The sequence below is a fragment of the Vidua macroura genome, chromosome 5 (assembly GCF_024509145.1).
Source record: "Vidua macroura isolate BioBank_ID:100142 chromosome 5, ASM2450914v1, whole genome shotgun sequence".
NCBI classification, from domain to species: domain Eukaryota; kingdom Metazoa; phylum Chordata; class Aves; order Passeriformes; family Viduidae; genus Vidua; species Vidua macroura.
Genome location: NC_071575.1, coordinates 43,671,062 through 43,694,268, shown reverse-complemented (window position 1 = coordinate 43,694,268; position 23,207 = coordinate 43,671,062). Strand labels below are relative to the sequence as shown.

At 35.6% G+C, this 23,207-nt stretch overlaps 1 protein-coding gene across 7 annotated transcripts in view; it reads right to left on the bottom strand.

The window, feature by feature from the left end:
• Window positions 1-23,207, bottom strand: part of SCAF11 (SR-related CTD associated factor 11) — a 50,097-nt gene that overhangs the window by 7,694 nt on the left and 19,196 nt on the right. For all 7 annotated transcript variants that reach the window (XR_008437103.1, XM_053977562.1, XM_053977558.1 and 4 more), the window contains 8 exons: window positions 15,073-15,150; window positions 13,280-13,377; window positions 12,183-12,250; window positions 11,499-11,554; window positions 9,050-9,156; window positions 8,023-8,112; window positions 6,597-6,703; window positions 310-2,805 (listed from right to left, as the gene is read on the bottom strand). Coding sequence is in view for 6 of the 7 variants with exons in the window: in XM_053977562.1 (XP_053833537.1) it covers window positions 310-2,805; window positions 6,597-6,703; window positions 8,023-8,112; window positions 9,050-9,156; window positions 11,499-11,554; window positions 12,183-12,250; window positions 13,280-13,377; window positions 15,073-15,150 (3,100 nt within the window). In the remaining variant the exon portion in view is untranslated. The remainder of the gene's footprint in view (window positions 1-309; window positions 2,806-6,596; window positions 6,704-8,022; window positions 8,113-9,049; window positions 9,157-11,498; window positions 11,555-12,182; window positions 12,251-13,279; window positions 13,378-15,072; window positions 15,151-23,207) is intronic.

Here is a 23,207-nt window from a genome sequence, read left to right as displayed (position 1 = left end):
TGTCATGATGGCAACCTAGCCTGTTTTATTCAGCTATCAGAGATTGTTGTACTATTCTCAGCTTCTAATAGTGAATAACAGCATGACTGTTCAGATGCAGAGTCCTTAAACCTGAACCAAGAAGCCATCAAAATACAAGAAATCACCAAACTCCACCTTTACCCCTCCATATTGCAAAAAGGGTATGGATTCACCTCAAATAATTTTTTAAAGAACTTATCAGCAGATCAGATCACAGGACAATGTGACAGGATTTTGCTCAGCTACTGCATCTGTGACTAAGCTATTATACTTCAAAACCACTAATACCTTGTTCAGGTGTCTCCTCTTCTTGTCTCATTCCCCATCCAGACTGTGGGCTTGATGAATTGCGTCCCCTTCTCGAATAATAATTCTGCACATCAGCAGGTAAAGTCTTCCTCACAGCCCAGCTGGATGCAGATGTCCACCCAGACCTGTCAGCAGGTGTATCGAACGAATACTCTTGTTCATTCTTACGCTTGCATGGCTGTTGTTCTGAGAACCTTGAAGCTTCATTTCCAGAACAATCTGAGTTCCCTGAGAGAGGTTTTCTGTTTTGCCAGTGACCTTCACTCTGGTCTCCACACATGAAACCACTTCGGCCACGGCCACCTCGGCCACGCTGACCCCTCCCTCGATTCGGAATCCAACCCGAACCAAAGTTTTTATTCCAAAGCTGTCCTGCATTATCATGCCTGCCCTCTTCCCAATGTGGTTTCTCTCTCTCTCTGTTCCTGACTTCAGGAACAGAGTTTATCCTCTCCATTACCCAGTCTGGACAGTCATTCCTCTGCTTATCTGAAGAACACTGATCATCACTGCTTTTTTCTGTATTATTGTCCTTCTCTTTTTTAAGATTTTCATTCTGTTTCTCTTGATCACTTCTTCTGTGTCGTTCATTTCCTCTGGGACTTCTCCAGCTGTCATTTGCCCATCTCTCTTTCCATCGAGGTGAATGACTTTCCCTCTCATTTCTAGTGAATGAGGAACCTTTATTTCTAGTCCTAGATCGTGATCTTGATCTAGAGCGTGACTGTGACCTAGACCACCTCCTGTTTCTTCTTTCTCTACCACGATCTCTTCTTTGATTATCTCTATCACTGCTTCGAGACCTAGATTTTCGCCTTGGAGATGAATCCTTAGTTCGTGATCGAGAAGATGATCTCCTGCTTTCCCTGACAGCTTCCCTTTTGGGAGATCGAGATGGTGTTTTTTTCTCATCTCTGAGTGTGTCCCTCTTTGGAGAACAAGATAAGGATCTTCTTCCCTCCTTCACAATTACCTTCTTGGGTGATCGTGAGCTCCTGTCTCCAGTTGTCTCCCTTTTAGGGGATGGTGATTGAGATTTCCTGCCCTCTCTCCCAGAAGGAGACCAAGTTGTCGATGGAGAGTGAAATCTAGATCTTCTAGTTCGAGCCTTTTTCTCTTTTTTGAGCTCTGGCTGGCACTCTCTTGCTTGAGGAACAGTTTCATCTTTTTCATCAGAAGCAGATACAGAGTTTCCCATGTCACACTGTAAGGAGTTCACTTCTCCTTGCACTGTACTTTCAGGTGGTAGCAACTGCTCAATCTTAGGTTCATTCTGGTCACTGCAAAATGAGTCACAGTCCATTGGTATCATTTCATTGTTATCTTCACCAAAATGTTTATGTTCAGCATTTACTGGGGGTGACTCTGAAGTTCCACCCTCTTCACTTTCTGAAATGTTCTCTTTTAAGGGCTGTTCTGATATACTGTCCATAGAAATACTGTGTATTAATGCATCTGGTTCTTCATCTTGAACAGGTTTCATATTTGCACAGTCTACTGCTGTTTTTAGTTCAGTCTCAGAATTATCTGTTTCCATGGCTTCAGGATGCTCAGGCAATTCACTTCTGGGGCTCTCCAATGGCTGATCTTTTCCCAGAGGTTCCAAATGTTCCAACAATTCATTTTCTGGACTAGCTATGGGTTGATCTACTTCTGTCAAAGTTTCTATGTTCTCCATTAATTCTTTTGGAGGGCTACATGATGTCTGATCTACTTTTTCAGAAGTTGTATGGTCACATACATCATCTTTGGGACTAGCGACTGTTTCCAGTTGTTCAAGAGTATTTTCACAATTGTCCTGACTGGCAAGATCTGCATTTTTTTCAGTAACATCTTTTACTTTAAATTCCTGACTTTCACTTCCTAAAGTTAGTACTGGGGGTTCTTGGCGAGAAAAACTAACATCTGCATTGCCTGAAGTGTCTTCATCTCTGTCACATTCTTCTATAGTTTCCTCAATTTCTGCATGCTCACTACAGCTTTCCAATCCATTAGCAGATTCTGTTTCTACATTATTCTTCTGTGGGAGGCCTGCATTATTGCTTTCATTATCTAACTGGTGGTCTTTATCTAAAGTTAAGACTGCTTCAGGCTCAGCAATGTCATCATCTTCCACTGAGCCACAGGGTGATTTTTCAGAACGTGTAGAACTTCTCAGTTTCTTTTTAACTGCAGGTGTTTGTTGTTTAACTCCTCTTTTAGACTTGCGTTTTGGAGGAGCATTCTCTGCTTCTGAATGAGTTTTATTCAGAGATGGGTTATTGCTTTCAGGGGCACTGCAAGCAGAACTGCTTGATCGAGGGGAGCTGCGAGACTGAGTCAGAGCCTCGTTTTTGCTATTTCGTGCAGACCTTCTTGTAGGAGTAGTAGCAACTGATTTCCTCCTACTTCCTCTAGTACCAGATGAACCAGAAGCTTCCTTTTTCTCTTCTCCTTCTTGAGTACATGCAACAGCATATCCTTTGCCTAAGGATTCTAATAAAAACAGAAGACATTAAGATTTGATAATAACCATTTATCTGAACATATTTAAGAACATAAAAGGGCCTTCTGCAGCATAACAGATATATCAAGAGATAATCAAATAATACAATTTAAGATTTAGTATGTAATATTGCCACAGCTTTTTTTTCTTTTTTAAATGAAAACTGGTTGTTTTAAAGAACAGAAACAAGGTAAAGTGACACATCAGACATACGAACACACAGTTTAGAAGCAGTGCTGGCATGGCTACATGGACAGTGATAGCATGCACAGTGAAACTGTTTTTTGTTATTTTGAAATGGCTGCTCAAAGCTCAAAGCTTCAGCTGTTAGAAAAGTAATGAATTAACCACACAGCAGTGTTAGCATGTATCAGTTCCTGTCACACTATAACACAGGCTTGTTTATAGTGAAGTGCAGTACTAGAGAAAGGGACGTTTTCCAGTGGCCATCAGTGGATGATCACTTGCACAGCAGTTGATCAGACACAGCAATGACAGTGCACACCTGTTCACCAGTTATAGGGCAAATTGAACTTAAACTCTGCCACAAGATACCCGAGGTGCCAGCAGCACCTACAGTGTGCAGCCTACAGTGCATCAAAAAAAGGAATGACTAAGGCCCACCTAGCAAGCAGCTCAGCTCTTATGTTGATACCGCACTAATTTATTTTATGCCATCTACCATTCAACAAAAGTCTTGGTAGGGAAGCTAAGGGTTATATTCACTGCACAGGGAAGACTGCACTGTCAGCTATGAAAGCTTCTGGTGGACAGCTCAGGAATTAAAGATTAATGATAATTAAGTAAATATACTTGAATGTAATACCTCAGAACTAAATTAATTTCTGGGGATGTCTGTTAATTTGTTTCATACTTTGTGTAGATTTCAGGAAGCAGCAAGGATGTGGTGTTAAAATGAATTCTTTCACAGCTTCAATTTCATACACAAACAGTGCAAACTAAGAAAGATTAATTAATTGCTATGGATTTTGCAATAAATCTCTCACATCACAAACATGTGATTTTAACTCTGTACATTATTTCCCATGCTTTTGCTACAGTAAAATATTTGGCTAATGTATTCACAAACATATTTTAGAAAAGTAAGATTGGAATAAGAAAACTAAGTAACTGCAAAAAAGCCTCTTTCTACCACTTACTACTTTATCAGCAGAACAAAAAAACCTATCACTGTATTAAATGCAAACGATAATCTCAAGAGAATGAATTTCATAACCATCTTGCTAGCTTTTAAAAGAGCACAGGACTACAATCACATCCTCTGACCTTCCTTGCAAACACACAATAATTTGCCCATTAAAAAAAAATGTACTGGTTCTGGATTTTGCATGTCCAATGATCAAATAATCACTTGAGAAAATGAAAACCAACATCAACTGTATAGAAGGTACCATGTATTTAAAAGAAAATAACACGATGGTAAAGAACTTCCAGAGAAATTTCAGGTGACTGACACTATTTCGGGTATCTACTATAACAGTCTCACCAATCATTTTGTTACGGAAGTGACTTTACAGTGGTTAAGCAGCACTTACTCAGCAACAGGTGGCTGTCTCAGACTAAATATGTCTTCAATAGCCTTTCCTGGCTATTACAATAGTCAGGAAATCAAGTCAGATGTTATATGATATTTCAAATTTTAATATCTGTGATAATTTTCTTCAAGGGAGAAGAAATCATCTTGCAATAATAAAGAAAATCCCAGCAGAACACAAGTGGAATGTGGGAATTTGGACAGAATTAAAAGGTGAGCTATTTTTCTAGTACATTCAAAATCTATATGTGAAGCACAAACCCTTTTTTAGCATGCTTGTAAAATTTTAACAGAAAACCTTCACAAGCTTTGGACTTGGACCAAATAAAAGGCATTTTAGCTCACTGACTCTTTATTGAAAAATATTTTAATCACACAAAAACTTCATAATGCCAGCATAAATCCTAGTGGTATTTGTAGATTCACTAAAGCATTTTCAGGTCAAGTTAGTAAAACAGCCTATTTAATGGTAACAGACTACTAAAACTGCAGCAGCTACATGGATGATTCAGAACTACAGTTATATGGTCATCATTGATATTTGTATGCCTCCTTGTAACCCTGGAAGCCAGTGTCAGCTGTTACTGTGATGCAAAACTACACTTTAGGTGAGACCAAAAGTTGAGAGAAGCATAAAAAGAAAATAAAAAATGCTTATGCATTGTGTTTCAGGCACAATTTAGTAAGAAATGAAAGAGCCAATTTGCGTTTTTTTAGAAATGCATTTATTTTCTTCATTCTCCTTTTCCCCACCTTTTTAAAAAGTCTGTGTCCTTTTATATTTTTTTTTTTTTTTTGCTGTGCATCTCTAACAATATAATATCCAGAATAGGTTTCTCTTTATCTTTGACTTTATCTTTTCTTATGTATGTCGTCCTTTTACTCAGATGTTATATAAAAACTAAATGGGGTAGGAACACTCACTCAATGTGAGTAAATGTGACTAAAATCCTCAAGGGACATCTTCATATCCACCATCCCCTTGTTTTACTAGGAAATATTAAGACTCTTACTTCCTGCATGCTCCTTATCAATAGAACATATTTAAATAAAATGTGAAGATGACTTAAAACTCTGAATCTTAAAACGCTGTAGTATGTTGGCACTAATCTTAAAATTCAATCTTTGTCCACAGTACAAGTATCAAAATTCTAATCAAGACAACTGACAAGATTCTTTTCTAAACATAATTTTTAATGCTTCTGGTGCATCCTTAACAAAAAAGCTTGACAATAGAAGTGGAAAAGTAGACAGGGAATTCAAGAGGTACAAGCTAACAAGTATATTTCTAGAAGCAAAATGGTTAAGGCTCAGTTACATTGCACTGCCAAACATCAAAGACCTGAGGAAGCAACCTATCGATTTTTCACTGGGAAATGTGGAGGTGAAATACATACCTTTAAAAAGAATAAAGAATATGAATGCAACTTTTTCATGATCCTTCTACTACTTAATTCCTTCCAGCAATTTATTTCTACACAATTTTCATAAGCCAGGAGACCCAAATCTGTTCTATCTCTTTGCCTACTAGACAAGTGAAAGTGGTGTGATTCTCAATTCAAAGAAGGTATTAACTCAAGCCTTATAAAATAGGACTCCTTTGTTTCCACTTCTTTGAACTTGTGCAGCTTTTTGGAAGCAAAACTACATTCTTGCTGAGTATGGCGACAGAGGCTGTTAAAGTAACTGGAGGAAGACAGTTCCTTCCATGTCTTGTCTTCTGCTGCTTTCATGACAGACCATGGAGCTCCAGTTCTTTTGCAAGGTTTTGCCCTGTAGAGTTTCTAAGCAAACTGAAAGAGATTCATACACTTCACTGCTTCATGTTCTTCTCTGCTAGAAAGGTTTGTTCCTCACACTGCACAGTATGCCTCTGAAATATGCCATTCATAATGCATCAAAATAAGACTTATCCTCGAACAATAGGAAATGAAGAAAGAAGAGCATGAATGGAAGAAATGTTGCAATTAGAAATTGAATTAAGTTACATAAATACACATTAATTTAATCTTCAAAAGAATAAGTTATACCAGCTTTGGGGTGGATAATTCATGTTCTGTATTCCAATTTCAGAAATTACGTAGCTGACTTTGAAATTGTACCAAAGTGCATCGAAACAATTTTTTTTCCTCATTAAGTGTAACTAACTCTGTTTGATTTCTGATAATCATATTTTAACAATACTCCACATGAGCTATAAAGAAAACTTACAAAAAAAAAGTTTACCAAAGTTTTCCAAAGGCCTGATATTTGTTGGAAGAACTCTTCCAGCCACTGCAGAAGAAGTGAGAAGAAAGGTCTCAGCTTCAGCTCCGTAAGATATTAAAGGAACACTGCAAAGTAAAAGCAAAAGCAGTAACATTAGTTGTTTTAGCTGTTTGCAGCAAGTCTTGGAAACAATGCACAAAACCAAAACACATTAGGCAACTACAATCCTTTTAACTTCAACAGAGCTGGACAGAAACACAAAGCTGACAGTGAACAAAATTTTCCTTGTCATATTTAATTTCAGATTAATTTTACTGCCTAATCTATTAAAACTGTTAGAACAAGATATGTTATGTTAAAGCAATATACATCTGGCTTTCTTTAAAGTCAAATATAGAACAGTAATAGCCCAGTCCAAAGTAGTAGGTTATAGCATTGGAAATAAGGGTCTGAGTGCTGATTTAGAACTTCAGCAGAACAACAACCTTTTCTGCAGAAAAATGAGAAATAGTCTACATGAGAATTTAGAAAATACTCCTTTTATTTTTTTCTTCAAACAAAAAAAATATATATATTTATTCAGACTCCCTCAGAAAACCTTGGGCAAAAACAGAGTTTAGTTAGAGATACAATTTTTGCATTATCGCTGAGTTGGAATGAAACTTCTCCTAATAAAATGTACATGTAATAGATTTATTATTTTAATCCTAGATGCAATTTTTTATTATAATTTTAAAATTCTTCACTTGCAATTTTAACTTAATCTTTTTTTTTATACCAAAAAGAGCAAAGAGATATGAAATGAAATTAAGATCATAGAACTAATTTCTTATTGTGTTATTTTAAAATCCGTTCTTTTTATGGTTCTGCTTTATACTCACAAAAATATCCTTAGGGCATGCTTTAACACACATCTGCTCTCTGACAAAAAAATCCATAGAATTATTTTATGTTCTCTGTTTCACTTGATACAACTTCTGTTAGCTCTTTTTAGATGCAAACAGGATTTTTTTATAAATGGTTGCAGAAAAAGTGATAGAACCAAGCCATGAAAATAGTGTAGTGTGGGAAATCAGAATCAGACTGATGTTAAAGCAAGCATAGTCTGATATCTAGAGACAAAAATAATTTTAAAAGCTCATTGAATATTACCTTCCAAATAGAAAATACATTCAAACTCACACTTCTGTGAAAAGGTGACATATTAAGATGCACAAGTCAGTGGAGTTACTATGCTTGTCACAAGTACCAGAAAAGTATTAAGACATGCAGAAAAGAATCTATTGACATAAAAACACCAAGCAGCAAATACACAAAAAATGAACAAGTTAAATGCAAACACTATGTAGTCTCATGAAAATTATATTCTATCTAAAGACCAATTTGAATTAATCAAACTCCAAACTGGAAGTATGAAGATCCACTATGAATCCAAAACACAGACCTTTCAACTCTAGCAATCAGAGATGAACAGGACAATTCCAGTTCTTGTCTCTTCTGTCTGATCCCTGAATTGACTTCTGTGAATTCTGTACTGAAAGACAAATTTCATACAAGGAGTTATAAAAAGTAACTTTGTACTATGATAATTTTGCATTCCAGTAACTGCTCCTACCAAGGACTCTAGTTTAACTATATTAGAACTTTCAACAGTCATGATTAAACTATGCATTGATTATTGCTTAGAGGAAAAACATAGTCTCAGCAAACATAAAAGAAGTCCTAAATAAATAAAGCAGATGGAATAGAAAACAGGAGATGAAATGTGTCTGCTGGAGAGTTGAAGGATGGAGAAACTTCACATCCTTGACAAATAAATTCTGTTGTATGCATGGCAAAAAGTTCATTTTTAGAGACTGTCAAAAACATACAGACATAGTACTTATTTTTTTTTTTTTAATTAGGCCATATAATCCTAATAATTATTTTAGACTGTTCTTTTTCTTACATCTATTCAATGAACAATTTATTTATACATCCATTCTTAAGTATTAGACTTAATTAAGTATTTTGCTTAACACAAAATTGCTTCATGGATGTTTAAAGTATTCCTCTTGGAATCAAAGAACAACAAAGAAGATTGTTTCTGATACAAACCAGGGTATTTACCATTAACTTTCTTGGTAACTGCTGTTGTAGTAACAGGGCTAAGCCTTTCCTATCCAAGGCTTCAATTCAGCAAAGAATTAAAAATGAACTAAATGTAAAACTCTTGTTAAATCAATGAGATTAAAATACTCAAGTGTGTGCTTCTCATGCTGAACACATGACAGAAATTGGGGTGTGCCCTTAACAGTACTCATATTAAAATGTTTGTGTTTATCCTTTAACTGCTCTTCATCAATGAATAAATACTCTGCCAATCTTCAAAATATTTCAAGGAAGTATATATACAGGTAAGAGCAGAAGGAACTTCAGAATCTACAATACAGTTACCCATCAATTTATATGAAGCACTAGTACACACTAACCAGCCATTTCTACAGCTAAAAAAGGATTCTTCACTGCTATCACCAGCCAGAAGTGTGCTGAAGAAATTAGTTCTGATGCGCTCATTCCAGCAGGTCTGTCTTCTGGGCTACACAAAAAATAAATTATGAATTAAAGACACCCAAAATAAAATAATTAACACTAAATACATGAAGATGCATTGAAATTAAATTAGGTCAGCAAGACTTTAGTTCATAAAAAGCAGACACCATAATAGCTCCATAGGTATATGTAGATATTTGCAGTTACAGTGAACAAATTTTCTCTATTCAGTGTCCAAGTTTTCAACAACTGATCTTTGCAGATAAACTTCATATTTTATATAAAGCAAAATCTTTAATACTTCACACAGACATTATGAATAAATAAGCCTGATCTTCATTATTGCACAATTCTGCTACCTAATGCATCACAGTAAATACAGTTCAAGCACCTTCACACCCCTGCACAGCAATTCACCAAATGTTTTGTTTCAAGTAACAAGAAAACCTAATGAGGGTAGCTGGGATTCACCTTTGCCCTCAGGTAGGATTAGAGAATATGAAATTTGTCTGGTGTGTCTAGTTACTGGGCCCTACAGAGGCACAACACTCAGAACCCACTTTGTACTTCAAACGATACTACCACCAACACCACTTTATGCTGCTAACAAGGCCCAGCCATGCTCTGTGTGCTGGCCCATTGCCATTTGCAGGCATGCAGGGAGCTCTGCTGCTGGGCACTGCATTGCCTGCAGGGGAAAAAGCAAACCCCAACAACAAACCATCAATAGTCCTCCAGATACTCTTCCCACAATAATATATACCTACATTGATCCATTTTTGTCATAGCACCTTAAGGGCTCATACCACCTCAAATCTGACTAAAACTTTCCTGTTCATTCCCTAGTACTGGTATTTTAGAACAAGAGTTTAGAATACTCCCGTAATTTTAATTCAGAAAAATGAGAAATAAACTTTGCAGTGGGATGTACAAGAATACATGTCTCAATATGCAGTTATTATCTGTATGTTCCATCAAACTTTGGCACACAGAGCTGCTTCTGCAGGGAAAATGCCCTATTTTATCAGTGTACAAATTTTAAGTTTTGCCTAAAAACTGTTTGGTTTAAGTTTTATTCTAAGAATAATATAAATTTTTAATATTAACCTTTCTCCCTCCAATTAAAAGAACTATCCAGATGTTCCACAAATATCCTTATGAAGTAGTTGCTAGCACATCATGGCTTTCTTTTAAACTTTGAACATTTCTTGCATAATTAAGTCCTGTGCTTCCTCCTGAAGGTTTTTAATGGTTCTACTTTTGTTTATGCACCTTTTTTTTTGCTACAGGTACTATTTGAGACATTAATGCTACTAAACACTTCACCAAATCAGTAAAACTAAAAATGAAAGCATTCCCCAGCCATGAAATCACGTTAGTGGCTGATCTAAGCCATATCTTTCCAGTTCAAAACCCCCTTAATGCAGTGAAAGGTACTTGAAGTTTACAGGGCAACAGAACCCAAATTTCCAAATACCTGACTTAGAAGGGGCAAACTGGAGCTAACAATATCCCTGACAACTATGGTGTAATGAGCACCAAACGGAAGTTACAGTTCAGGCCATCAGCTGCTGAAAATATGCAGGATGTGCCCCATACTACATGAAACAAAGCAGTAGCCAGAACAGGGACTTGAACAAAGCTTTTCCTCCAAATATTCAAACTTCAAGTAAGACAGAATGATGGCAAATGATGGCATTTGCACTGCAGAATTAAATTTATCATGCACGTGCATTTACAGGTACAACTAACTATGAGTAAGAAAGCACTGATCAAAAACTTGTGTCTCAGAGACACAAAGTATTTTTGAAAGGAGGGATGGTAGAAACCAAATGAGAGCCTTTACAGCTCCTTATAAATCTGGCATCTGGTGATCCTGTGTTTATAGGCTAATATTTATGAATGAGAAACCTCGAAACAGAAACCCTTCTTGACAGAAATCTCACATTTAAAAAAAACCCAACCTGACGCAAACCATAATGTCTATGTCAGACCCACATAAGTTACTTAGTTGACTACGTCTATATATTTTATTGAAAATAATGAAAACCTTCATATAATGGAGCTTGGCTGACAGCTTGTACATAAAACCATCTTCCTTTGGATGAAAGGAGATGGATGAAAACAGGGTTCAGGATCTTATAACATAATAGCCTAATCTAAATGAAAATATTTACCACCACAAAACTAAATGTAATCTGAGAAAGAAGCTCATATAACCTGACACTATATTCTAATTACTTCAAGACAAAAAGAGACAAAATAAAAAAGTTTGAATCATACCAAAATTAACAAATAGAAGTTAACCCTAAAAATAAGCAGGAAGGTAGTCTTAAAAATGCTCTAATAAAAGAAAGCATTTACAAATGTTTCCTTATCAGAACCAACCTTGTTTATCTTCACAGAGAAAGCTTTCTTGTTTTGTTTGTCATGCAAAATATTACCTGTGGAACAAGGAACAAAATTTTGATCTTAACTTTAGCATATTAGTTCTTGATTGTTCATCAAAATCATTAATGCAATGGGAAATTAACAAAATGTGTATTTTGAGTGCATTTACAATGTTTACATGCAAACTGAGTAAAATGAAAATGCACACACCTTCACAATAGCTTTTTAGATACCAAGCAGTTTTTACCTCTTCAGATAATTTCTTCATTTCCTAAGTTATGAATAGACTTATCAAACAACTTTTATTGAATAAGCCCCTGAGAACCACAACCCCAAAACACAGCTAAGTGTTGCTTGTGTTTGAACTCTCAAAAAAAAAAACTTCTGTGAATAAAAGCTAGTCATTAGCTGTTCTCCATCTGCCTGATGCAGAAAATTACTTGAGGCTGAAACCACATCCATTTGAGTTGTGACTGAAATTGAAGAGGCAGTTTTCCGGTAATATAAAAACAGGAGTTTCATATACAGCAATTCTGCTCTAGAAGTTCCACATTTCTATTACTTGGAATTTGAGTTTCATATACAACGTAAGCAATTTTAAAAAATTAAATTGGCTCATCAAGAAAAGATATTCTAGAATTCCTTAATAAAACACAGCAATTCTGGCAAATACCAACTTACTGTATTTTTTCTTCACAATTCTGCTTAGTTTTATTGTTTCTGGCCCTCTGTCTGGACATACAGCTCTTCTGCAAGATCAAAAAAATACATTAAAAAAGCAGTTTGTAGGCATCCAAACAAAATCCTCTCCTGTTTGAAGGTATTTTTATTTTGTGCACATAACCCAAGTTCTAACTGCTATTAAAACCTGAACTTGCATCATGAATATCATCTTTTGTATAGCAAAAGCCATAGTGCTTCTAATAGCTTAGATAGAAAAAAAAACCAATTTACACAAAAGTTAATATCCTGTATTAAATCAGAATGCTCTGTTTTGTTTGATTTCAACATTTGATGGCAACATGTGAAAGATGTTATAACCTGCTTCCTTTTAAGAATCAGTCAGTGTTGATTCAGAATGGTGAATCTTACTTTCTTATGAGTTAAAAAAGGTAATTTACCTCCAGTTATCTTTGCTGTAATGAAGTCTGCTTCACATCAAACTTCAAGAACTCTGTATTTTTCATACATTCCATTAAACACTGACTTTAGATAAGCACTATTTAGCAAAATTCATCTGTAAAATCCTGAGTTTCCCCTTATACAACGCAGCAAATGTTACAAGATAAAGTTAACCAAAACAGAAACGTTATTTCCATATAACAACAGACATGTTCCCTCTCCAGCTTATTAGAATAAAATCAGTTCTGGACTACAACTATGTTTTACAGAAGAGGAACATCACCAGTGCTTATGATAACATGCAAGAAAAGTGGATGTTTGTTTAGAGAAACAAAGAAAAACATTTATATTGTTAGAATTTGATGTAGCCACACTTCAAATGAATGTAAAATTTGTCAGAATTACTTGAAAAATGCAACTTTCACAGAGCTCAATGCAAGAAATACATTGCCCTTTACTTCTTCCTTGCTATTTTAACTATTTAAGTGGGAATCACAGCAATGATAAAAGTAAAATTAAACTACCACTTGTGAAAACTAACATATTTTAAAAGAAAAATAATTTACAAAATTTTCAGGCTGTACATGTTAAATGAATTGATTTTATTTCTTTTGAGTATTCCAATTCAAATGCTTGAAATTACAAGGCTGACCAACCTCACAAAACTTCTCATCTTCACATGGCTGTAAGTTTCCTTACTGCAGGCACAGTTTTCCTCTTCTTCCTTCCTCCTTAGCTGTTTTGTAACCTGAACCTGTGTTGTAAAATAGAATCAATTCAATCTAGAATGTCATGACACTTGGGCTTTAAATTCATACGAAGTCTCTTTAGGTCTGTACAGAAATTTAACTCAAACAGAAGGACTAGAAAACACTTCAAATCTTACTTCTTTTGAAGTAGATATGACTTTGACTTAACAGTTTGGAGATTTTTTTTCATTTGTTTTTCATAAAATAGAAAAAACCTACACCTTGATATGCTCTTGACAATGCCCGAGATGCTTACTAAGTTCACAGGTTGAAAAAAGCCCTGAACATTCTGATTGCCATGGCAAGTGTCTCCGAGCTATGCACTAGTTTCCATTAAGAATCTATAAGCTAAGTTTTTTAAAACTAAGTTGGTTGTTCAGAATACACAAGACTCACCTTGGGAAAATGGTGAACTACCACTCAACTTAATATGCTTCTTCATAATTAAAACACACGCAGTTTTCCTCTAGAGTAAAATAACTTCACAACACTGAAGTTTTTTTTCACATCTCAAAAACACTGAGAGCAATACAACTTATTTTACAATGTGAAGTTATTTCAACGGCTACATTGCAATTGTTTGCATTAGAAACTTTATTTCCTCATCCCCAAAATCTGGCTTTTTATGCAACCTCCTAACATATTAGCATTCTAATTCTGAATATCACAAAGAGAAAGTTGCCAGTCTCCTGATAGCACCACTGATGATGCTGACCACTGTGTCTATATATCTTGGTACACATTCCATCTATTCCTATGGCTCCAGTGGCTCTTCTTTGTCTCTGCCCGCCTGTTTACACTGCAATTCTGTGAACAGACATCCTTTCAAACTGTATTTTGATACAGTCTTTACACTTTTCCAAATGTAAATTTCAGTTTATCCCAGTTCAATTACTTCCTTGATCCTTCAGAAATAAAGAAGACAAAATACGCAAGCATGGTTTCCTATGAGAAGGAAGCATCTCTAGTTGCCAGCATGGCTCCTTTACAGGTGAATGCCTGGGCCTCCAGAAGTACAAGAAATGAGTAATGGAAGCCTGTTTTCTAAATATCACGAAGTGCAAGACCAGCAGCTTATGAACTACTTATAAGCATAATTTCATCACAACATTTCCAAATTGTACATGGAATTATCAGCATCTTTCTATATGCATATTCAAGATCAACTATCAGAAGAGGTTTCTTCCTACTTGATAAACTAGTCTCCAGATCAGTATTTTTAAGAAGAATTCAGAACTGAAAAATATTCAGATTTTGGTTGAACAACGTTTAACATTAACTGATTCCTACTGCCTTTATGTATTTTTGTCTGGGAATTGGAGGCTGTGAACACAGAAGATTCACCTCAACTGAAAAAAAAAAAAAGGCAACCTTGTAGGATAATTAGTATAGCAGCTGTTACAAAACCTAGTTTAAAAAACACTTTGAGACCAATTACTATACTTCTATTCTTGGATATATCATGAATGCTCAAGGATATTAAAAAATAGCAACAGAAGCTTTGTGGTTATTATTACTATGGTAAATACTTGCTCTGAAAAAATAATTCCTTGCTTCAAATATGTAATAGAAACAGTAATTACTTTGTTAGGAAAGCTTATTTAACACAACACATTTCATTTTACATGAATAAAAGGCAGCAGCATAACTTGGACGTTCCTACAAGGGAAGTTATTTAAGAAAATAAGTCTGGAACATACCTTTATCTGCTTATCCAATGCATCCAGTCTGCACACTGCTTGAAATGGTCTGCGATCAATAGGACATGAAGCCTGTGTCTGAAAATTTATTTTTCTTATTACAAACTTGGTAATAAGCTAAGAGAAGCCCTAATTTTCTAAAGTTTTATTCACTATTATAGTAGCTTACAGAAGCACACAAAATCCCAACTTGTTCACAGTAAGAATGCATTTGGACACATTATCCATACACTCAGCATTTTGTTTTATACAAGCAGATTGCTCTTTCAGGAAAAATCTAAAGGAAACAAGAATATAACTCAGAAGTTGTGTTCAAAAAAGGAAAAGCATTTAATGCATTTTACGTCAAGTTACCTTCATTTTCTGGTCTTTTAATTCATTTTAGGTAACTGATTTTATACCAACGCGTCCTGATTTTGGCTGGGATAAAGCTAATTTTTCTTAGTAGCTGGTACACTGCTTTGGATTCTGCGTAAGATTAATGTTGATAAGACACTGAAAAGCATAACAATATGCAAACATCCTCTACATTTCATATTGTACTAAAATTTTATTTCTTAATTCTATTTTCAACAGGAAGTGTGTTGCATTGTGTCTCCCCCAAAACATAAAACTGGTAATGCAAAAAGCAAACAGAGGTTATAATACATCTCTTTTGTTGCAGTCAGCAGACAACAGATTCCCACATGTAACACATCTAAAGTTTTACAAATCAATTTTCTAGAAAAGGGAACTGAAGGGTATTTTACCCTACTGTTTGATGGAAATAGCCATTTATTGTTCTCCCCCTATCACCTAAATGCTCTCTTATTGAGGCTGCACTACCTCAGATAAAACACACACAGAACAATAACACATTATTAACCATGGAAATGGGAAATTTCAACCAAAGCACCACATAAGTGGATCATGCAGTAAATCAGCTTTAAGAAAAATCCACATTGGATATTAGCTATTGCTGTGAGAGAACTCTTTATTCCTTTTAATTCCAGACATGTTTGCTGTGAGGGCGTGGTTCTTTGTTTGGTTTAGGGGTTTTGTCATCATTACACCCTCCACACCCACCTTAATTCCACTGGCCTTCCGAGGCTCAGTTCAACACTTGTAAAACAAAATATAAACCCAAAACACACACCCAGTTTCTAGCCCTAATTCATTCACTGAACAAGATCCAGTAGAGGAACTGCATGCCCTGAAGAGGCATATAATGTCTGCAATTTAGAGAGCTACAGGATGTCTATGCAAGCAAGATGCCATACTAGAATTACATAAGCAGGTAGGAAAAACCTGCATTTGAACTCTGCCCCAAAATCCAGTTGTGAACTTCATTCCTGTCTTTCCATTGGGCCTTCTAATTTTCCAGATTATTCTGGTCTTTTCACAATTTCAAGGAGTGCTCAACTTCTTTTTCACATACCAGCCCCCAAAACACGGAGCATTCAGGAAGTTTCTGAGCTTCTGATTTCAACTGAAGTAGACAGAACCAAGTAAGACTGATTTTAAAAAACCCCAAACCCATCAATCAAACAAAACAATCCCCCGGGGGTAGTTTCAGGAACAAGCTCTTGAACAAGAATGTAAGTTAAAGTCATCACCTACCCTTTGATGCTCTGGTATTTTGTTCTAACTAAAACCTTCCTGTTTTGGGGATACCATTGCTCTCTGCAGTGTTGTGGCCCCAGACAAGAAAAGCATATTGGGTAATTAAGCCAGTTCCCTAAGGACTCAGATCATGAAGACCGTTCTTGCCCTGTAGTCAAGGCACAGCTGACCCACAGTAACATAGTAGTGCAATGTTCCATCGGGATATTTCATAGCATGCAATGCACTGTAGCTTCTGAATCCACTGCAAACATCAAGGTACATACTTTCATTCTTAGATACACCAGATTGTAAAAGATAGGTAGGAGGAAGTTATTTTTCTTAGTCATTTTTATTCTTGTTTCAGGATCTACCTTAGCTGAAATGTTTATCCAATACAATCTCTTCCTATATTAAATTTACACATGAATGTCAAGTTATCTTCTCAAGTTTAAATCACTGAAAGTTACGTTTATTCACTGTAATAAAGTATCATAGAATACTAAGTGTTACTAGCAGCAATCCAAATAACAACTGGTTTTGCTCCACTAGAAAGATGTTCAATGCTCAGATCTTCTGAACAAATGTTTAACAACTAAATACAGTTTTACACAGCGGTAAAAAAGGGAGGAAAACATTCTGGAAGAGTCAAAAACTACCATTAGGTTCCAATATGTTCAGAAACAGCAGATGCTCTTTCCACTCCTACTCTGTTGCTTTTTGTAGCCTTAGCATTTTCTGTAATGCTGACAACATTATCACAAGAGAAATTCCAGTAGATTCAGGACATTTAGTTGCACACCCCCAGTCCCCAGGTGGAGTAGAGTTGTTGGGTACCCCGAGGGAAACTAGAGATTATTTCTGTCTAAACATGCATCAGCTCTCACCTGTCTGCTAACAAATAAAATCAAACCTTTAAAATGTTGGAAAAAAATTTAAGAAAAACCCCAAAGTTCTTCCTCTGTCCCTTTTCCCAACAGCAAGACAGGATTTATACTGCTACAGAAAGGAATAAAGGTAAAAAAAGTCAACATTCACTACAAGAAGCAATTATGAGGAGTGGTGACCTTTAACTCATCTCTCATGTTTTTTGAGAACATGGTTCAGGTAACAAAGGTGTTGAGCCTTCTTTCATCAAAGGCAGGTTAGCAATTCCACTCTTCTGAGGTTTCCGTTCAGGGAGCATTGTAAGAAATAGTGAATGTACACTGTACTTTTTGATAAAGAATGTTTAAAACAAGAAAGAAGATGCTGAGATGGAGCAGCTACCACTTTTACTGTGCACAAGGGAGAAGGTTTGTGAAATGTATCACAATCTTAGAAGAACCACAGATTTTTACAATATCTTTCTTTACTATAGCTTTAAAAATCAGAACATGTAGTACTTAATGTAATCATCAATATCATTAGAACCTCAGTGCTGGTATTAGTGGCCTGCTTGCTTTGCTTCCAAACAGTTCTTTCCTTGGAAAAGCACACACTAGTAGCTCAGCACACTTCAAAATGTCTTTGAATGTTTTATTCTCCACATGAAACTATTGAGAGTTTTCCTGTTAAACCTGATAACTCCACAGTAATTCATTCTTTCACCCATCCTGTGATAGCTGAAGAATTCACTTCATAAAATACATAAGCATTCACAAAAATCTGCAAGCCCTAGAAAGTTATCCACAAGCAATATGTTTGGTTTTCAGATTAAAAAAAAAAAAAGTATTTTATTTGTTTTTTATGACCCTCTAGAAAAATCTTACTTTAGCTCCACAGGCATAACTTAATTTCTATATTCCTGTAACTGCTAGAGCAACACAGAACTGTGGTGTCTAAACTCAAGGAGCAATTGTCCCCTATTTTAACAGCATCACTTTAAACAGCATTTGAACAAAGTGAGGTAAGCAAAAGGCTGAAGCAGTTATTATATTCCAGCTAGGAATTTTCAGAAAGCTATACAAACAGGTGCAAGCTAACCCCGAAACATATTTGGCTGATAAAATAACTTTGACAGATATCCCCATCTCATCAAGTTCCATGTTAATGAAGTTTCATAACAAGTAGTAACAAGATGCAAGTACAGAATTCAAGTTGCTGCAGTAAATCCCTCCCCCAATTTTTTTTTCTTCAAGTGGCTCATAATAAAGTCTGTTCTCCAAATATTGTATTGAAAAGCTGATACAAAGAGAAACATTATCCTGCACTCTTAAATAATCTGTTAAACACAAATATTACCAGATTCTCCTAACTAAATTCAGACTTTAAGTGAGATTACACTGGTAAAGCAATGTCTGTATATTTCACTTCACCTTGTAATAACAGTACAGCAAAAAGCCCACAGTAACACCTCCAGCTTCAGTGAACAGGGAGACCATTACACCACATGTAGTGAGAAACACCCTCTCCACATTTTAATGAAAGTAGGAAGACATCAGAAAATGCGCTACTTTCTAGAAGCACGTAAAAACTTATCATTACTTTTTTTCAGTCTACTTTTAAAAAGCAAGTACATTTTAAAGTTTTCTAGTTATACTTTAAGAAAGCACTATTTCTGACAAGTCTTTTTTGGAAGGAAAAAATCACTGATAGTAATGCTATAGAGTACAAAAGAACAGATTACAGTTTTAAGAGCTAATCAGTAGACTACTTAGTTACAAATCCAAACAACTCTCTTCTCTCTACCTACATGACACAGCTGGCTAGTTCTTAAGTTCCAATTCAAAATTGCCATATAGTGCTGACAAATTAAGTTTGATTGTATTGACACTATTGGAAGAACTGGAGTAAAATGAAAACCACTCAGACTTTTGCACTGCAATTCAACAGCATTAACATTCATAAGTTGCTACACAAATATTCTTGCAAAATCACCAAATGGATGAGGTTGGAAGAGATCTCTGGAAATCATCTTGCCCAGCCCCCCTGCTTAAGCAGGGAAATAGCCAAGAACAACCGTATACTACAAAGCAAACATGTAATTTGCAAAAAGGTATCTAAAATACACACTTTCCAAAACAATTTGATTAATACAGTTTTTCTGAACATCAGTTCTCAGATGAACTGTCTACGTATACACTTTGGGTATACTTGAACAATAAGGTTTTTTCCACTGTCATTTTTGGAGTTTTAGGCTGTGTTTCTTTGAACACAATCCACGTTTCGTTCATTAGTGTCATCTTAAATCTTGCCCACAGTGCTCTGTACTGCAGGTCACTGTGGAGATTGTTGCCACTTAAGCTGATTCTTTCCTATATCCTTCAGAAAAAAAGAATCCAGATCAGAAAGCATACACATTAAGAATCCCAGTTATCATACAAGTAACTCTCCTTAACCTCAGAAGCATATACATGAGCAGTAGTATACTCCACATACTCAATGATCCAAACTTTGTATGAGCACAAAGACAATGACTACTCTAAGAACTGAACATCAAAATCTATGAATAAAACACCTAAGAACATCCACTAGAAATATACTGCAAGACAGTTCTTTGCACCAACTGCTTAGTTTTATTTAGTCAATCACAGATCCTGTACAGGGCCTACCTGACTATGCCCCAATGCTTTGGAGAATTTATGACTGTACATACTCCACTTTCAAATTCTCCAGATGGGGAAAAAATAATGTGGGAAACCAAGACCAGAGCATGAGATAAATAAGCTTGATAGGTGAGGGTCACTGAAATCAATGTCTGTTACACAAACATTGTAATAATGCAGACAACACACTGAATCTTTTCTTCAACTCTCATCTCTCATGAGAGCTCATAAGAGGAATTAATAGAAGAACAGAGATAGAAATCTCTGGTACATTTCTTAGCACTCTGAAGAATAGAAAGGAAGTTAAAAAGCCTACAGTAAAATAAATATTTATTGTTTCTAAGACTGTTTTCTTTGAATAGAATAGAAAAACAAAGATAAAGATTTTTTCTCTAATGCATACAGGCAAGACACCACAGCTGCTAAAGCAGCTGCTAAATCAGTTGTCTTAGCTGAGGTGGTGTTAACTACTTTGTGCATGTTTGCTACAGATGCCTAGTTACCTTTTCTTTGTATCAGTTTCACTTAAATCCTTTCAGAACCAATAATTATAAATGAAAACATGTGCTTACCAATGAAAACACAAAATACAAGTTTATCAGAAAAAAAATTAGTTTTGACCCAAGTAGTTTTAATATACTAATAGTATTACAGATTACAGAAACACGTAAATGTAATTGCTTCCTTTGGTGTAACACGACATTACTGGTGGTGTTTAAAGACTCTAGATAGGGGATTTTTGTGGTTGGCTACACCCTCCCCCTTTTATTATGTGGCCAGAGTAATGTTACCACATATATGCTCTTTACACTGAAAGCAACCCTTTGCTTACACTGTCCAACATTCCCACTGAAGGGTGTGTCCAGTAACCTCAGCTCCTGATTTAGCACCTTCTACTTTTAATGATCTTCCAGCACAGACTCACTGAAATACAAAGCCTCAAGCTTGAAAGTCTTCATTAGTAAATTATACCATATTGGTTTACAAAAGTTGTTGACAGCTGCGATAGGATGACAAACATTTATCTTAATCTTCATGTGCCTACTGAGAACGGCCCCCAGCAGTGACTGGGAGAGCACTAGTTAGCATGGTCAAAGGCACACAAGTTGACAGTCTAATAGTATAGAAGAGTTTAATAGTATAGGCAACTGATTCTGTCCATAGCAATGCTCTCAAATGCCACAATTAACACAACCAAAGAGAGCAGAACAATTCAAGGGACATATTAAAAAGTTACTCTGAAGATTAACTCCTTTGTGGGGATTCCTGGTCTGCCCCTCACTTTTTTTTTCTGCTTTAGACATCTTTCTTCAAAGGGAAAGAAAATACAGTACTGACTCAACTGTAAAGCTATTTAATTCTGAAACTAAATGTTCAGATTTAGCCAACAGGAACTAATGTATTAGACCTGTTCCATGGCAAGTTTCCTACTCCTCTTTAGCCTTTGGAATAAGGGTGATTTTTATATATTGCTTTTAAGTGCTTTTTTTTAAATCTATATTCTCTCACTTCTTAAAAAGTAAGATGCTCAAATTGTAATGGCTGCTGCTTTCAGACAGAAGATCTGCTGGTACAGGACACTTTACTGCAGTTGCAATGTTGAAAATCTCCTGTAGATTGAAGAGGGAGCAGAACAGTAAAACTCTTATATTTTGCCTAAACTCCCCTGATTTTGATTAGAGTCTACACAATTATATAAAAAAGCCATAAACTCTCTGGAGAACAATGATTACATACAATTTGAAAACAACAGTTTAAAGAAGTAGCTTATCCTGTTATATTTTGTAGTCCAGATGCAACACAGAAAAATAAAATAAATACCCAACTTGAACACAGACTGCTGGCAAAGCCTCTAAGTGTATGGAGCAGAACTGAAGATACACAAAAGAACATGTCAAATAATGTGAATAGTACTATTTTTTTTTAAGATTTAATTCAATAATTTTATTCTCAATTTTGTTTTTCTCCAGCACTTAAAGAAGAAAATACCATTTCTAAAAGCAATTTGTTTATACTCAAAAAAAATACTTAAGCTTTACCCAGAATCAGCCAGCATATTTTTTAAACAGCAGGTAATTTTTGTATCTTTTTTACATCTTCATTACTCAGAATGACTTAAATTATGGTTATGATGAACCAAGAACCAGAAAAAATTAACCCTTATGCAATACTTCTCAAAAAAGAACACATTCAGTTACTAAATATTAGTAACAGGCAAAACCCACACAGCATCAGCATGTTTTAAATGGTGACATGCTTATAATATTTTTCTATCGTTCAAATCTATAGAACCTCATCTGCTTCTCACAGCTGAAGCCTCTGAACTGTCACCCAGGTTTCAACACTTATTTTGTCACTTTACTTTTAATTAAAACTATTAGATTAGGCAATGGAGTTCCATGAACTCAACAGGCCTGGCTGACAAGTAACCTCAGAAAAGGAAGCCTTGCTGGTTTTACCTATCTGAGGTCGCTAATGAAAAGCAGTAGCAGCAGTCTTATGTAGCTTTAGAAACACCCCCACATCTTTTTTTATGGCATCACATCTACTTTACCTGTCAACTTTTAAGAGAAGTTGCTTTTATTCTATTTGAATAGCACCTCAGACCACAAAAAATAAAATTTACGTGACAAGAAAAATGCCATATCATTCACCTGCCCCTTTAGAACAAGAAAATTTCTCTTCCTCATTGGGCTTAAAAGCATCTGTTAGACAATGTGAATAAACTCAAATCCAGCAGCAAGCCAATATACTGTACTGCATCCCTGTGCACGTCACTGTTTAATGCTTTTCAGCTGTCATAGCAACCAGCTAAGGCACTCAGGGTAAAATTACAGGTGAGAATTTCCTCTTCCCTTACAAATCAAATTGCTGCAATGAATCGAATGCAAAACAGAAAATCTGGCAATAGGAAACTTTGTTTATTATCTGGTTTGTAAATCTAAAGCAATTTCAGTGTAATAACCTTTTTTTTTAATACTCTATAGTTCATATAAATTCTTCAGAAAATTGTGTTACCACTGGCTT